A 14,707-nucleotide genomic window follows, 5' to 3' on the forward strand; every position below is an offset into this window, starting at 1 on the left:
TTAACGATTACACATTTCCTTTGTATTTTTTGGAAAAAAAAAAAAAAGTATTTGTCATCTTTTACATTTTAAAAATTACAAAAAAGGAAAAGTGGGCCGATGCAAAAGTTTGGGCACCCTGCATGGTTAGTACCTAGTAGCACCCCCTTTTGCAAGTTTCACAGCTTGTAAACACTTTTTGTAGCCGGCCAAGAGTCTTTCAGCCATTCTTCTTGGAAAATTCTTTCAGTTCTGTGAGATTCCTGGGTCGTCTTGCATGCACTGCTATTTTGAGGTCTAGCCACAGATTTTCAATGATGTTCAGATTAGGGGACTGTGAGGGCCATTGTAAAACATTCAGCTTGCGTCTTTTGAGGTTGTCTATTGTGGTTTTTGACGTGTGTTTAGGATCATTATCCATTTGTAGAAGCCATCCTCTTTTCAACTTAAGCTTCTTACTGATGACGTTTGCATCAAGAATTTGTTGAAATTTCATTGAATCCATTCTTCCCTCTACCTGTGAAATGTTCTCCGTGCCATAGGCTGCAACATAACCCCAAAGCATGATTGATCCACCCAGAGCTTAATGGTTGGCGAGATGTTCTTTTCCTGAAATTCTGTGCCTTTTTTTCTCCACACAAACCTTTGATCATTGTGGCCAAAGAGTTCTATTTTCACCTCATTGGTCCACAGGGCTTGTTTCCAAAATGCAATCCAGTAAATAAAAACATTAAAATGCATCAGGCTTGTTTAGATGTTCTTTTGCATACTTCGGACACTGAATTTTATGGTGAGGACACAGGAGAGATGACTTCTGATGACTCTTCCATGAAGGCCATATTTGTGATGGTCTCTCTGAACAGTACCACAACTCCAGAGTCTGCTAAATCAGTCTGAAGGTCTTTTGCAATCAAGCGGGGGGAGGTACTGATTTGCCTCTCTAGAAATCCTATGAGCAGCTCACTGAAATTTTGCTTGGTCTTCCAGACCTTATCTTGACCTCCACTGTTCCTGTTAACTGCCATTTCTTAATTACATTTCGAACTAAGGAAAGGGCAACATGAAACCACTTTGCCATCTTCTTATAGCCTTCTCCTGCTGTGGGCCTCCACCATTTTCAGAGTTCTAGAATAACCCATGGCTGCAGGTTTTTGGCACAAGGTTAGATGAAGGTGGATTTTTATAAAGCTGGGAAATTTGCATCACCTGGCCTTTCCTAATGGTGATGGTGAATAAGCCATAACCCTAACAGGCTAATTAACGTCTGAAACCTTGGGCAAAGTTATCAGAGCACATAAATCTCCAATGGTTCCCAAACTTTTGCATTGGCCCATTTTCCTTTTTGTGATTCTTAAAATATAAAAAAATGACAATATATATTTTTTTGCCTAAAAAAACAAAACAAAGGAAATGTGTCATTTTTTAGCTTTAGCCCTTTTAGAACTCATTTCATTTCGCTCTCCTCTGCTTTCATTGGGAAAGCGTGTGGTGGATAATGGGCTGTGACGTGCGGTGAAACCCCACCCACAGCCCAATCAATCAGGGGGGAGTGCATCACATGATGCTTAGTGAGCGTTCAGTAATAGCGCCGCTCACAGGCAACAATGAGCACAGGGAGGGTAATTACAAAAACACTTGTTTGCAGTTTAAATCAATGGGGGCATTGTTAATAGTAGTGGACAACCTCTCTAAAGGGAATTGGTCACCAGGTTTTTGCTACCCCCATCTGAGAGCAGGATGATATAGTGCAAGAGACCTGGATTCCAGCAATGTGTCACTTACTGGGCGGCTTGCTGTTATTTTGATAAAACCACTACCAGTTTTCTGAATGTTGAGCTCTGCATAACCCAGCCACACTAATGATTGGTAGCTTACTGCCCATATGCAGTGTATACAGAAAGCAGCTAGTGTAGGGGGTGGTAAATACAAAGCTGGAATCAGGGTCTCTGTCTCTACATCATGCTGCTCTTAGATTGGATGGCAAAAACCTGGTGACATATTCCCTTTAATTTACGAGGGTCCGTCTAACAAAAGAGGAAGTGTTTAGCAGACAACTCATTTAGCGTATGTGTAAAAAATAACTTTCAGTGTATGGAAAGAAACTTTCTAGTTTGCGAGACCAAGAAAAAAAAAAAAAAAAATAAGAGAGTCTGCTGTATACAACTACGGTATATGTCCATTGAATTATATATATATAAAAAAAAAACAAAAAAAAACCACCACACAAATAGATCTATGAATCTCCAGGTGACCTCTTTCCTATACGAGTTGCATACAGTATACACTTATTTCTCTGAACACATCTTATTGGTACAAGCAGCTGACCACATTTTGAGAAGTGTTTGGGGGGGGAGCAGATTATAACACAACAGTGAAAGAATGCTTGTAACCTCATATCCTGCTCTAGTAATAGGTTGTATTCCTACCTGAGCAGAGTGTTAGGAGCCTAGGTGATAAATATTTACAGAACTTTACTGGGTTTACTTTTAAGAGATACAGGCCTGATGTTTCACCAATCCAGAAATCAACGGTTAGGTTATGTTCTCACAATGAGCTTTTCATGTTGAAAATTTTCTGCACCCATTAAGTCATTTAGGTTACATGCATTTTCCTTTTCCAATAATTTTTATTAAGTTTTAAAGCAATTACATTCGTGTGGAGGGGGAAAGGAGTGAGATTACATCCATTTTCCATCGCATTTTTTTGACCCTGCGTTTTTTTGTCTCTAGTTGATATGTCATGTTTTAAATGAACCTGCTTTGTTTTTGAAACGTCCTGGTATTTGGCTTCGACAAAACTTTATTGATATAGTCATGTGCGGGTTACATGCATTTAGGATTGAGTTTTCGCTGTGGAAACACTAAAAATGCATGTGTTTTTACCTGTATCTAATACAAGTCTATCAGGAATATCTGTACATAAAACTCAACGTACCCGCAAAAGAAATTTGCATGTTGCGGATTTGAAACATGCACCGCAGGTCAGTTTACATGGAGTAAAAAATTAAAAGCACAGTGGGCATGAGATTTCTATTAATCCCATCCACTTTGCTGGAACTGGAAGAGGCTACAGAGCAATGGAAGTATCCTGCGTTGCTGGATAAATGAAAACCCACGAAGGAGAATGAAATGTTGGTTTAATATCAATGCGTTTCAGAGTCACTCCGACTCCTTCTTCAGGACAACCACAAATGAAAGCAGTTAATAACATACATGAAAAAATGACACCAAGGAGAGAGGGGAGGGGTAGATAGTCACATGTGATCAGGGATAAAGCTCATACATCACCCGATCACATCTGACTGTAGATATACTCCTCTGTCCTTTGAGCCTTTTTATTTTTCATGTATGCAACCGCATGCATGTTATTCACCACTTTCGTTTGTGGTTGTCCTGAAGAAGGAGTCGGAGTGACTCAAATGCCTTGACATTAAATCATTTCATTCTTCATTGTGGATTGTCATTTATCCTGCAGTGCAGGATACTTCCATCGCCAGTGGCATATTTCATTACAATCCCCTGGAAGCTGCAGTAGCTGGAAGCTATGCATTCTTAGTGGTTGTGTCTTACACTACCCTATAAGCAGGGCTGTGGAGTTGGAGTCGTGGAGTCGGAGGCCATTTTGGTGGAGTTGGTATAAAATGGACCAACTCCGACTCCTAAAACCTATAATAAATTGGGTACAGTAGTTCAATGCAGTTTGTGGGGAATATTTTTTTCATAAGAATTTGGGAAAGTTATGAAATGTCCTACAAATGTCTGTCCTATTCCTGATCTAAGGGTGTAGACTTTTAGCCGAGATGAATCTGTGCTACAGTAAATTTATCACTTAAACATGAGCCATGTATGAGGGAGTCAGAGGTTTGGCTTACTGACTCCACAGCCCTGCCTATAAGGTGAGCATTATTACCTATTGATCCTCTTGTACTACTTGGATAAGACCCTATTGCATCCTTCATATAGTTTGCCTTATATAACTCAATGGACCAGATTCCTTATTGCATATGCACCTGTATTTTGTCTAGATTTGTGTTTTGCAGTTTTTTTGTGCCTTTTTACATCTATTTCATATATGGTCCCTTTTTTTTTGTCTTTTTTAAATTCACTATTATAGTTGCAGTTTAGGGATTACAGATGTTCTCAGCTGATTCATCATTTGTGCAAAGCCATCAATGTATTCCAGTTCCCCCTACCCTTTCATGAAGTAGCTTTATGTACTATTTAAATTTTGGTGGAAAAATCGCGCCATTTTGAGAACTGTATTAAAAAGTTCTATTAAAAAAAAGTCAAACAAAACCCCATTCTTTAGTTCGTGCAAAATTCATAAGCCATGTGCGCCATTTTTGAAGAATTTGATGGCAAAAATTACAATGAATACAACACATAAAAATGCAAAATGATGAATGCCAATCCTCAGAGGATTTTGGCAATTCAAATGAAAGCTCTAGAGTGAGAGAGCCCCTAAATGTACATGATATATTTTTCAGACAGATATGCTCCGTATCAAGCCTGAAAAAGTGCAATAGGAATGCCAAAAAGATTGAACAATCGTACTGCAATGTAAAACCACTTGCTGGCATATGTTCTGTCTTTTAACCCCTTCATGCTTGTAAAGCCTGGAAACAGTTAAAGGGAATCTGTCACCCCCTGGCACTTATCTGACCTCTAATATGGGCATACAGGTGATAGAAATGTGAATCTATACCTACCAGTATGCCTCATATTAGAGGTCTTGTTGCTGTGAAATGTCTTTTTATTCAAACAAGTTTCTGATGCTTGCAGGCCCAGGGCCCTGAAGACATCCCCGCCTACTGTGTGAATTATAATGTTTCCTCCCATCCCTGCACATCACAGTGCCCTGTGATGTGCAGTTGCCACAGCCAAATACGCCACTGTGACATGCAGGGGAGAGGTGGTGGTGGTGTGGGGGGACATAATTCACAAAGGAGGCAGGGATTTCTTCAGGGCCCCGGGCCTGCAAGCATCAGAAACTTGATTGAATAAAAAGACATTTCACAGCAACAAGACCTCTAACCTGTATGCCCATATTAGTAGGTCACATAAGTCCCAGGGGGGTGACATTTAAAAGGAAATGATCTGAACAGTCTTAAGGCAGCTTCCACTTGGCAAACACTCACTATGTCATACAAAAAATTACCGCAAAGACACTTTCTTCAGGAAAAAGCATGGCAGTGTTTTTCCTAAAGAATCTTCTGCTTGAAAAACCTGTTGGGTGCGCCGGTGTTTAAGATGTTGTGTGCACAGATGTTTAGATTGTAAGCCTCAAAATAGAAGACAAAAAAAAAAAAAAAAAAAAAAAAAAACTGACTCAGCCAGCAATTCACACATCAGCCATGGAAACATTTGCTGGTCCAGGGCTAAGCATGATAGACACTTCTGGCCTAATCTGTCCGTCCCGTTTCAGCACATGCCCCATTATCCATCTCTCCCCCCCCCCCCCCCCCCAAAGTTTATAGGGATTAAAAACACAACGCTGATTTGTGACGATCCCTTCCATCTAGACCAAATAAGGGAAAACAAAGGGACAAAAACTTCCACAAGGACAACCCAATTGGTAGAACTTACATGCACTTTCTAACAAATGGAAAAGCCCCACTATACAATACAGGGTTAATGAACGCACATATCATAACACATGCATCACCGAGATGGTTACTAAAACTAGTGCAAGAGGAAAAGTGGCAGTGTAGCCATAGCAACCAAGCAAATGGCAGCTTTTCTATCCACAGGTCCTGATACAAGCGGTGACCGCACTGGTTGCACTAGGGGGAAGCAGGCAGGAGCGGGGCAGCAGGCAGGAGAAGGAGCGGGGCAGCAGGCAGGAGAAGGAGCGGGGCAGGTGCGGGGCAGCAGGCAGGAGAAGGAGCGGGGCAGCAGGCAGGAGCAGCAGGCAGGAGCGGGGCAGCAGGCAGGAGAAGGAGCGGGGCAGCAGGCAGGAGAAGGAGCGGGGCAGCAGGCAGGAGAAGGAGCGGGGCAGCAGGCAGGAGAAGGAGCGGGGCAGCAGGCAGGAGAAGGAGCGGGGCAGCAGGCAGGAGGCAGGAGCAGCGGGCAGGTGCGGGGCAGCAGGCAGGTGAAGGAGCGGGGCAGCGGGCAGGTGCAGGGCAGCAGGCAGGAGGAGCGGGGCAGCAGGCAGGAGGAGGAGGCAGGAGCAGCGGGCAGGTGCGGGGCAGCAGGCAGGAGAAGGAGCGGGGCAGCAGGCAGGAGAAGGAGCGGGGCAGCAGGCAGGAGAAGGAGCGGGGCAGCAGGCAGGAGCAGCGGGCAGGAGAAGGAGCGGGGCAGCAGGCAGGAGAAGGAGCGGGGCAGCAGGCAGGAGAAGGAGCGGGGCAGCAGGCAGGAGAAGGAGGCAGGAGCAGCGGGCAGGTGCGGGGCAGCAGGCAGGAGAAGGAGCGGGGCAGCAGGCAGGAGCAGCGGGCAGCAGGCAGAAGGAGCGGGGCAGCAGGCAGGAGCAGCGGGCAGGAGAAGGAGCGGGGCAGCAGGCGCTCCCTCCATGCCTCTGTCTGTGTTGGTAAATATGGGGCACATGGACAGGCGCCACCTCAGGCTTCTCCTTCCCAGCAGGCCCCGCTCCCATGTCCTGACACTGTACACAGCGCACGTCTGACAGGCTGCCCCTCTCAGACACCAGGCCGAGCACTGCCAGAGCCGCCACCTGCAGATGAGCGTGTGATATGTCGCGACAGTGAGCTGCCATCTGCACTGCACCCCGTGACGTGGGCTGTCACAGCTGACCATTGCAGAGCCCCCCCATGCACCCGGCCAGGTGACATCTGCCCTGCACACGTCCACACTGCGCGGCTCGCACCACTGACGCACAGCGTTGGCACCAGCGCGACATTGCCTCTGCAGAGGCCGGCTCACTCTGTGGTGGAACTCTTCTTGCTGCGCATGTTTTGCTGTCACTCTCCACCATGCTCTGCGTGCCGCCTGTCACCGCTCCCGTGAGTGCACATCCACACAGACACGCACACAAGGCCAGCTCGTCCGCCACTTACTGAGCCCAGCGAGACGTTATCTAGTGTCCCGAGTGGAAATGGTCACGCAGCTGTAGCCACTTTCCAGCCAGCTCTGCATTTGAGCTCTATGCAGTTCTCCACAAGCACAACTGAGGCAGCTCGCGCATAAGTGACACCTGGAGCCACCTATACGTAGCTGCGAGCAGCTAGCAACACTGCGCTGATTGGCGCTGCCCCCGTTCACGAAGAGCCAATCATGAGGCAGAGGTGGGGAGTGGGGTGGAACGAGGGCGTGGCTTGGGGATTAACTGTATGCAAACAAAAGGGAACTTCCTTATGGTCGTCAGGCACCAGCTGATAGTCAGCCCAAGTCTCCTCCTATCAGCACAAGGGTCCTGTTCTCTATTTCTTCACATGCTTTCCGTTTTTCTCTTGGGTTCCTTCTCCCAGTGTTCTACTGGACGGTTATGCTCTATCAGTACAAGTGTGTTGTCTCCCTCCTCAGTGTGTGCTGCAGGAAGGGTTAACTGCCTCAGGAGGCGGGCACTAGGCGACGTGATTGACATGTGCATCAGCACTTCTGGTCCTTAGTCAGACGCAATGGCGAAGCACTGCACAGTGGAGAGAAGGTAAGGACCTGTATGGGTATAGGCCCCCTTCTCCCTCGGGGTTCTGTGCTCATATGGTCTGTGCCACTCTCCCTTCCTCTCCCAGGGCTTGCTCTGGATACGTATAGTCACTGTTGCCCCGACACCCCCAGGAGTCCATATAGTCTGGAGGAGTTTCTCTTTGCCGGTATAAGTCTGCGCCTCTCTCCCTTCCTTCCCATGTCCTGGACCTGTGTAGAAAGTTTTGCACTCCCTTTTACCCCAGAGGTTGTTCTGGGCTTCTATAGTCACTGTTGCCCTACCTTCCCGCCTGGGGGGGTTGCTCTGGGTCACCGTTGCCCCACCTTCCCGCCTGGGGGGGTTGCTCTGGGTCACCGTTGCCCCACCTTCCCGCCGGGGGGGGGGTTGCTCTGGGTCACTGTTGCCCCACCTTCCCGCCGGGGGGGGGTTGCTCTGGGTCACCGTTGCCCCACCTTCCCGCCCGAGGGGTTGCTCTGGGTCACCGTTGCCCTACCTTCCCGCCGGGGGGGTTGCTCTGGGTCACCGTTGCCCCACCTTCCCGCCGGGGGGGGGGTTGCTCTGGGTCACCGTTGCCCCACCTTCCCGCCCGAGGGGTTGCTCTGGGTCACCGTTGCCCTACCTTCCCGCCCGGGGGGTTGCTCTGGGTCACCGTTGCCCTACCTTCCCGCCGGGGGGGGTTGCTCTGGGTCACCGTTGCCCCACCTTCCCGCCGGGGGGGGGGGGGTTGCGCTGGGTCACCGTTGCCCCGCCGGGAGGGGGGGGGTTGCTCTGGGTCACCGTTGCCCCACCTTCCTGCCGGGGGGGGGGTTGCTCTGGGTCACCGTTGCTCTGGGTCACCGTTGCCCCACCTTCCCGCCGGGGGGGGGGGTTTGCTCTGGGTCACCGTTGCCCCACCTTCCCGCCGGGGGGGGGGGGGGGGGGGTTTGCTCTGGGTCACCGTTGCCCCACCTTCCCGCCGGGGGGGGGTTGCTCTGGGTCACCGTTGCCCCACCTTCCCGCCGGGGGGGGGTTGCTCTGGGTCACCGTTGCCCTACCATGGGTCCATGTAGTCAGTGTTGCGCCCCCCCCCCCCCCCAGAGTTGGGATTGTTTTAAGCCCATGTTGCCTTCCCTTTTCCCCAGGAGTTGTTCTGGTATTAGTAACTGCACTGATGGGTTCCTTTTAACTTCCACCTTGAAAGAAGTTTTGCATTCAAGCACAAGAAAACGTTCCAGGAAACATAAATCCAGAGGAAATTCTTCTTATTCACCATCTCCATCTGTTGAAATTGTATCTCTTCCGGACGCTGATTATTCAGATGCTTCTGATGTAACGGTCTCAGACGTCTATTTTCTTTTCCATCGGGACAAAACTAATCATTTTGCTAAATGAGTTAAGATAATGATTAAAGGGAATCTGTCACCCCCCCCTGGCTGATATCAGGCCTCTACTATGGCCATACAGGGTATAGAAAAGTAAATCTATACATACTTGTATGGCCCATAGTAGAGGTTTGATTACAGAGACATATTTTTTGCACAGGCTTGGCGTCCCCCAGACGCCAAGTAATCCCCTCCTATGTGCTTATTTATAATATTTCACCCCTCCCCTGCACGTCACAGGGCCCTGTGACGTGCACTGTGCACCCTCACTTCCTGGGCATGTGCAAAGCGCCGCACACATAGAGCGTACTTTGCTTCATCCCGGCCCCACCTGTCTGTGCACTGCGCAGCAGGGTTGTATTGCGCAGGTGCTGGGAAGTCAGTGACTTCGGTGCAGTGCACAGACAAACTGGGCCGGGAGGGAACAAAGCGCGCTCTATGTGAGTGGCGTTTTGCGCATGGCTGGGAAGTGAGGGAGAGCAGTACACTCACAGGGCCCTGTGACGTGCAGGGGAGGGGGAGAATAGGATAAATAAGCACATAGGAGGGGATTACTAAGAAGATAGGCGGGGATTTCTTGGCGTCCGGGGGACGCCAAGCCTGTGCAACACAGTTGATTAAAAACAGATTTCTCTGCAATCAGACCTTTGCTATGGGCCATACAGGTATGTATAGATTTACATTTCTATCAACTGTATGCCCATAGTAGAGGTGTGATATTGGCCAGGGGGTGACAGATTCCCTTTAAAGCAGATGAACAGTGTAAAGAAAAAGGCACCGATTCTTCAAGCAGATTTTGCAGGCTTTCTGGCGTAAAAATTGCTTGGTGTCACAAAATGTTGAAAAGTGGGCTGCATTTCTTAGTTTCGTTTTCAACTGGAGTAAGATTTGTGGCATAGAGTTGCACACAAATTTTCAGAAGCACCTGTTTCACTAACTGGTGTGTACCTCTTAATGAATCGGGTGTCTCAAACTCCGGTGTTAAAAACAAGTGTGTCTGACATTCATCATGATTTACTCTACAAAAATGGTGTAAGTCATGACTAAAATGTTCGCTTGTAACTAGGTGGCATACATTTCTGTCTCTGGTGAACAGGAGCTGAAAGATGTGACAAATTCAGTAAGAGGTTATGCCTCTTGTAATGAATTGTATGCATCCTTATCCAGAGCACTGTTCTTCAAGACTGGCATAGAAAACGCCAGTCTTGATGAATCTGGATCTATGTGAATGGGGATTTTCTTTTCAATTTTCTTAAAAGCTAGATAGTCTTACTAAGCCAGCCTGATCTTAAAGGGGTATTCCCATCTCCAAGATCCTATCTCAATATGTAGTAGGTGTAGTAATAATAATAATATTATCAAATACCTCCAAATTATAAATGTAATATAGTATTTTTGATTCACTATGCCACTTGCCTCATGTGCAGGCATTGCAGGACCTTAGATATCCATGGTTACGACCACTAGCAGCTAGCTAACTAACTGTCACTTTATCAGTGGACGTAACCATGGATACCTAAGGTCCTGCAATGCCTACACATGAGGAAAGAATCAAAAATACCTCCAAATTATAAATGTAATATAGTATTTGATAATATTATTATTACACCTACTACATATTGGAATAGGATCCTGGAGATGAGAATACCCCTTTAAAGGGATTCTCTGCTGATATACTTCCTTTAGTTGAAGATACTAAACAAAGCTGTTACCTCCTTTCCCCCACTCCAGTGACACCTATCCTCTCTGCTTTGGTCTTAGTTGACCAGCTGCAGTGATGACACCACTACTACAGTGCATGTGACTGCTGCAACCAATCAGTGGGCTCAGAGGTGATGCTGATGTCTTAGGACAGGGATGTCAAGCTCAGACACACAGTGGGCCAAAAAAGTCGTGGACCAACCAGTATACAGACTAATAGGGCCCACATAGTCCTCCATGCTGCCTAATGGGCCCCACATAGGGTTGTGGTTCTGGTGTCTTGGGCCAGATTTGACCCACTGGACACAGTGTGACATGTATTAGGAGAATCACTGCTCCATTTAATTGTTTTTCACCTAAAGGAGGCACATCAATATGAAATTATTTCCATAGAAAACCCCTTTAACACTAGAACTACTGATGGAGTCATTTTGACTCCTTTCGTTTTTTATTTCTCTTCTGTGACTACATTTTTCAGAATTCCGGCTTGAAACTCGGTGACTTTTCCTCAAAGATGATGTGAAAAAAGATTTTGTGAGAATAAATAATTTTGGTGAAAAATTTGCGTGTTTTTTTCAAAATTTACCAAGAACTACTGAAGGGAGTCATTTTGACTCCCTACTATATTTTGAGGTCCTTTTGTCACTAAATGTTGCTATAAAGTTTTGTGCATAATTTTTTCACTCTGTCTTATTTACCCTGATGTTCATATAGATGTAGTTCAATTTACATGTCAACTTTTCACATTTTCCTTGTGTTTTACCTGCTTGTATTACTGTGTAATGCTGAACAAAATAGCTTGTTTACTCTAGGCTCTTATCTTATGCTAATGAAGGGTGGTGTTTTTCTAAGGTCCTAGCAGGAGACAGTATTCTGGATAGTAACTTTACTTTCAGTTCAGCTGAAGAGACAAAGAGAACAGACGCAGACATACGAGCTCTGAAGACTCATACAGGTATGAATTGTTATGAAATAGTTTAGCTGTCTGTCAACTGATTCAGCCCACCTACTTTTGAAGGTGGCAGAACAGTTATTATTTCTTTTAGTTTTCATTTCATTTCTATTTTTCAGCAGGGAACTATATAGAATTATGGAATTTGTGAGGAATATGGAGAGAAGACGTTTGATAAAGCCTCAGGATATTCTGGCTACTTTGCAATCCATACCGGAGGATGAATCGGAATCCGAATTGCAGGAACATGTATTTGATTCTGACAGTGATGAAGATTTCATTCCTCAGAACATATCAAGTGAATCTGAAGACTCAGAAGGAACAAATCCAGAAGGTAAGTAGTTATGTGTATTTATTTGTTCTTCCACACACTGAGTTAGGGCCTGTGCACACTAGCAGAATTCTGGCTGAATAGCCATCTGGATATTCTTGCCGCAATACAGGCCGTACCTGCCCGCTGATGCCTGAAGCTCCGCTCCGAACCCCGGGCTGGAGCCGCTGTCAGGGACAGAGCAGAGCAGAGCAGAGCGCTTGCTTACGCGCGAGCACTGCTCCGTCCCAGACAGCGGCTCCAGCCCGGGGTTCGGAGCGGAGCTTCAGGTATGAAACTCCGCTCTGTACCTGAGCGGGCAGGTACGGGCCGGATTGTGGTGAGAATATCCGGTCGGATATTCCGCCGCTAATCCAGCCAGTGTGCACGGACCCTTACAAAACAAAAATTCTAAATATTCATCAACTTTTTTACAGATATTCCAAGCACATCAACTGGGGATCGGGCTCATGCAGTTATGTTGCCTCGTGACCATCCTCCTGGTCGTGGACAGAAAAAATCAGCAAAACGTCCCAGAAATGAAAGAACAACAGATAACGATGGCGGCGAAGGTAATGCAACAACAAACACCAGAGAAGGCGAATCTGAAGGAATACTAGTTTCAGCGGATGGTATTCAATGGAAACCTGTTGAAATTGGAGAACACTTGCCTGGTAGGCGTGACAGCCAAAATATTCTTCGAGAAGCACCTGGCCCTACAGGATACGCCAGAAGAAATATCATTATCGATAGTCCTTTGAGCGCATGGCGTTTATTTTTTGATTCATATATATTGACACATATAAAGAACTGTACGCTTGCAGAAGCATGCAGGAACAATAATTTACAGTTTATCTGATGAGGAGCTAGATGCATTCATTGCGATATTCTATGCTCGTGGAATATCTGGCACGAACCGTCACTCGATTAGCAGTATTTGGTGTAATGACTGGGGAATACCGTTTTGCAAAGCGACAATGTCTAGGGACCGCTTTGTTGAAATTATGAGGTTTCTCAGATTTGATGAGAAATCTACTCGATCGGAGAGACTGCAAACGGACAAGTTTGCTCTATTTTCTACTGTGTGGGACAGGTTTATTGAAAATTGTATTGCGTGTTACAAACCTGGCCCATACATAACGGTGGATGAGCAACTTTTCCCAAGCAAAACTAGGTGTCCATTCACGCAGTACATGCCTTCCAAACCAGATAAATATGGCCACAAATATTGGCTAGCTGTTGATAAGAGGAGCAAATATCTGGCAAATGGCTTCCCTTATCTAGGCAAAGATGACACACGCCGTGCTGAGGACCGTTTAGCTGACCATGTGGTAATGAAGTTATTGGACCCGTTTTTGAAAAAAGGTCGCAATGTTACAACCGATAATTATTTTACAAAATATGGAGTAGATGTAGTGGATCAGATGGCACGAAAATATACCACACGAACATGCACAAGGAGATGGCCTGTTCATGCATTTGAAAATGCCTTAGACTTTGCGGGTATAAATGCATGGATAATATTCAAGGAGATTACCCACCAAAAAATGTCACGCAAGGCATTTTTGCAAACGCTTGTGAGAGAGTGGAGTGGTCCTTATGTCACAGATAGGGAAAAGGGTTCCACGTCCCAAGTTTCTACATGCTCAGAAGTGATGGTTCAAACAAAATTTTGCCAGATCAAAGAAAAGTGCAAGAAAAATAGATCTGTCGGAAATTGTAAGACTTGTGGTAAGTCTTTGTGTGGGCAATGTACTGCCATAAATCAAAGGCAATGCCTAAAATGCGAAACACCAAATGTTTAGAAGGTGAATTCTACGCCATATTTTCATTTTTATGCTCCTCCACCTACATTTTCTCTGCTTTTTGTTCTTCAGTTGTTGTTTATATGTGTGCACTTGAATAAAAAAAAAGTTTGAAAAACGTCTATTATAATTATTGTTATTTTCTGTAGAAAAATAAGAAAAGCAGAAAAAAAACAATCAAAAGCATTACTGTTGGATCTCACAATAATAATACATTACAAAAAATATAATTATTAATAAATAACCACAAATGAAACTCTAAAAATAAACGAAAACAAGCAAGGAATCAAAATGACTCCTTTCAGTAGTTCTAGGCGGGGTCACGAGTCCAGTAGTCCTAGTGTCAAAAGGTAATCTGTTAGTGGGATCAATCCTTCTAATCTGTCTATATGGGAATGTAGGTCATAAAAAGTTAAATAAAATTATGCCTTGATATCTGCGATTTAACGTTTTATTCCAGAGAAATAAAAAAAAATTTAATATGTAAATGAGCTGTTAAGATCTATGGGCCGGACACAAATCTCCCTGAGAATGTGCTCCCAGAGCTTATTTTAAATGAATGGTGGAGTTACCAGTGTGAGACATGTAATGACTGACAGTCAGCATTCGTGGTCTACATGTCTCACACTGGTAAACTGGTAACGACCCTTTAGAAAAGTCTGGAGGCAGATTAACAGAGAGAACGGTGTCCAGCCCATAGATCTTAACAGCTCATTTACATAGTAACAAAAATGTGAATTTCTCTGGAATAAGACATTGGATCGCAAATTATCAGACTATCATTTTAGTTAGCTTCCTATGACCTTCATGGCCATGTAGATGACGGAGGGTCATCATGCAAGATTGGGAAAATCATGGCAAGAGACCTGATGTAAGCTCTTGATTTAAGTCTTATTACTATTATTGTGCTTTGCTTATTTGGCGCTATCATATTCCACAGCACTTTACATACATAATCATCGCTGTCCCCATTGGGGCTCACAATCTAGATTCCCTA

General features: G+C 45.5%; 2 protein-coding genes across 4 annotated transcripts in view; one reads left to right on the plus strand and one right to left on the minus strand.

The window, feature by feature from the left end:
- YPEL2 (yippee like 2) overlaps positions 1–7,178 on the minus strand; it is an 87,426-nt gene extending 80,248 nt beyond the window's left edge. The window contains exon 1 of the mRNA XM_073665600.1: positions 6,992–7,178. The gene's annotated coding sequence lies outside the window, so the exon portion shown is untranslated. The remainder of the gene's footprint in view (positions 1–6,991) is intronic.
- Positions 7,179–7,245: 67 nt separating this feature from the next.
- On the plus strand, positions 7,246–13,814 carry LOC141215379 (uncharacterized). 3 transcript variants are annotated; one of them, XM_073665602.1, is made up of 5 exons: positions 7,246–7,581; positions 8,703–8,889; positions 11,496–11,598; positions 11,715–11,929; positions 12,343–13,814. In XM_073665602.1, exons 1-4 carry the CDS (start codon positions 7,553–7,555, stop codon positions 11,744–11,746), a joined length of 351 nt encoding a protein of 116 aa, XP_073521703.1. In that variant the 5' UTR covers positions 7,246–7,552; the 3' UTR covers positions 11,747–11,929; positions 12,343–13,814. The 3 variants fall into 3 exon arrangements, 2 of the variants coding, with proteins under 2 accessions (XP_073521703.1, XP_073521702.1); XR_012284472.1 differs by lacking the exon at positions 8,703–8,889 and having other exon boundaries at positions 7,259–7,581; positions 12,343–13,810; XM_073665601.1 differs by lacking the exons at positions 8,703–8,889; positions 11,496–11,598 and having other exon boundaries at positions 7,252–7,581; positions 12,343–13,813.
- Positions 13,815–14,707: the final 893 nt, after the last annotated feature.

The sequence above is a fragment of the Phyllobates terribilis genome, unplaced genomic scaffold (genome assembly GCF_046119375.1).
Source record: "Phyllobates terribilis strain yellow unplaced genomic scaffold, ASM4611937v1 Scaffold_2__4_contigs__length_985480577, whole genome shotgun sequence".
Taxonomy (NCBI): domain Eukaryota; kingdom Metazoa; phylum Chordata; class Amphibia; order Anura; family Dendrobatidae; genus Phyllobates; species Phyllobates terribilis.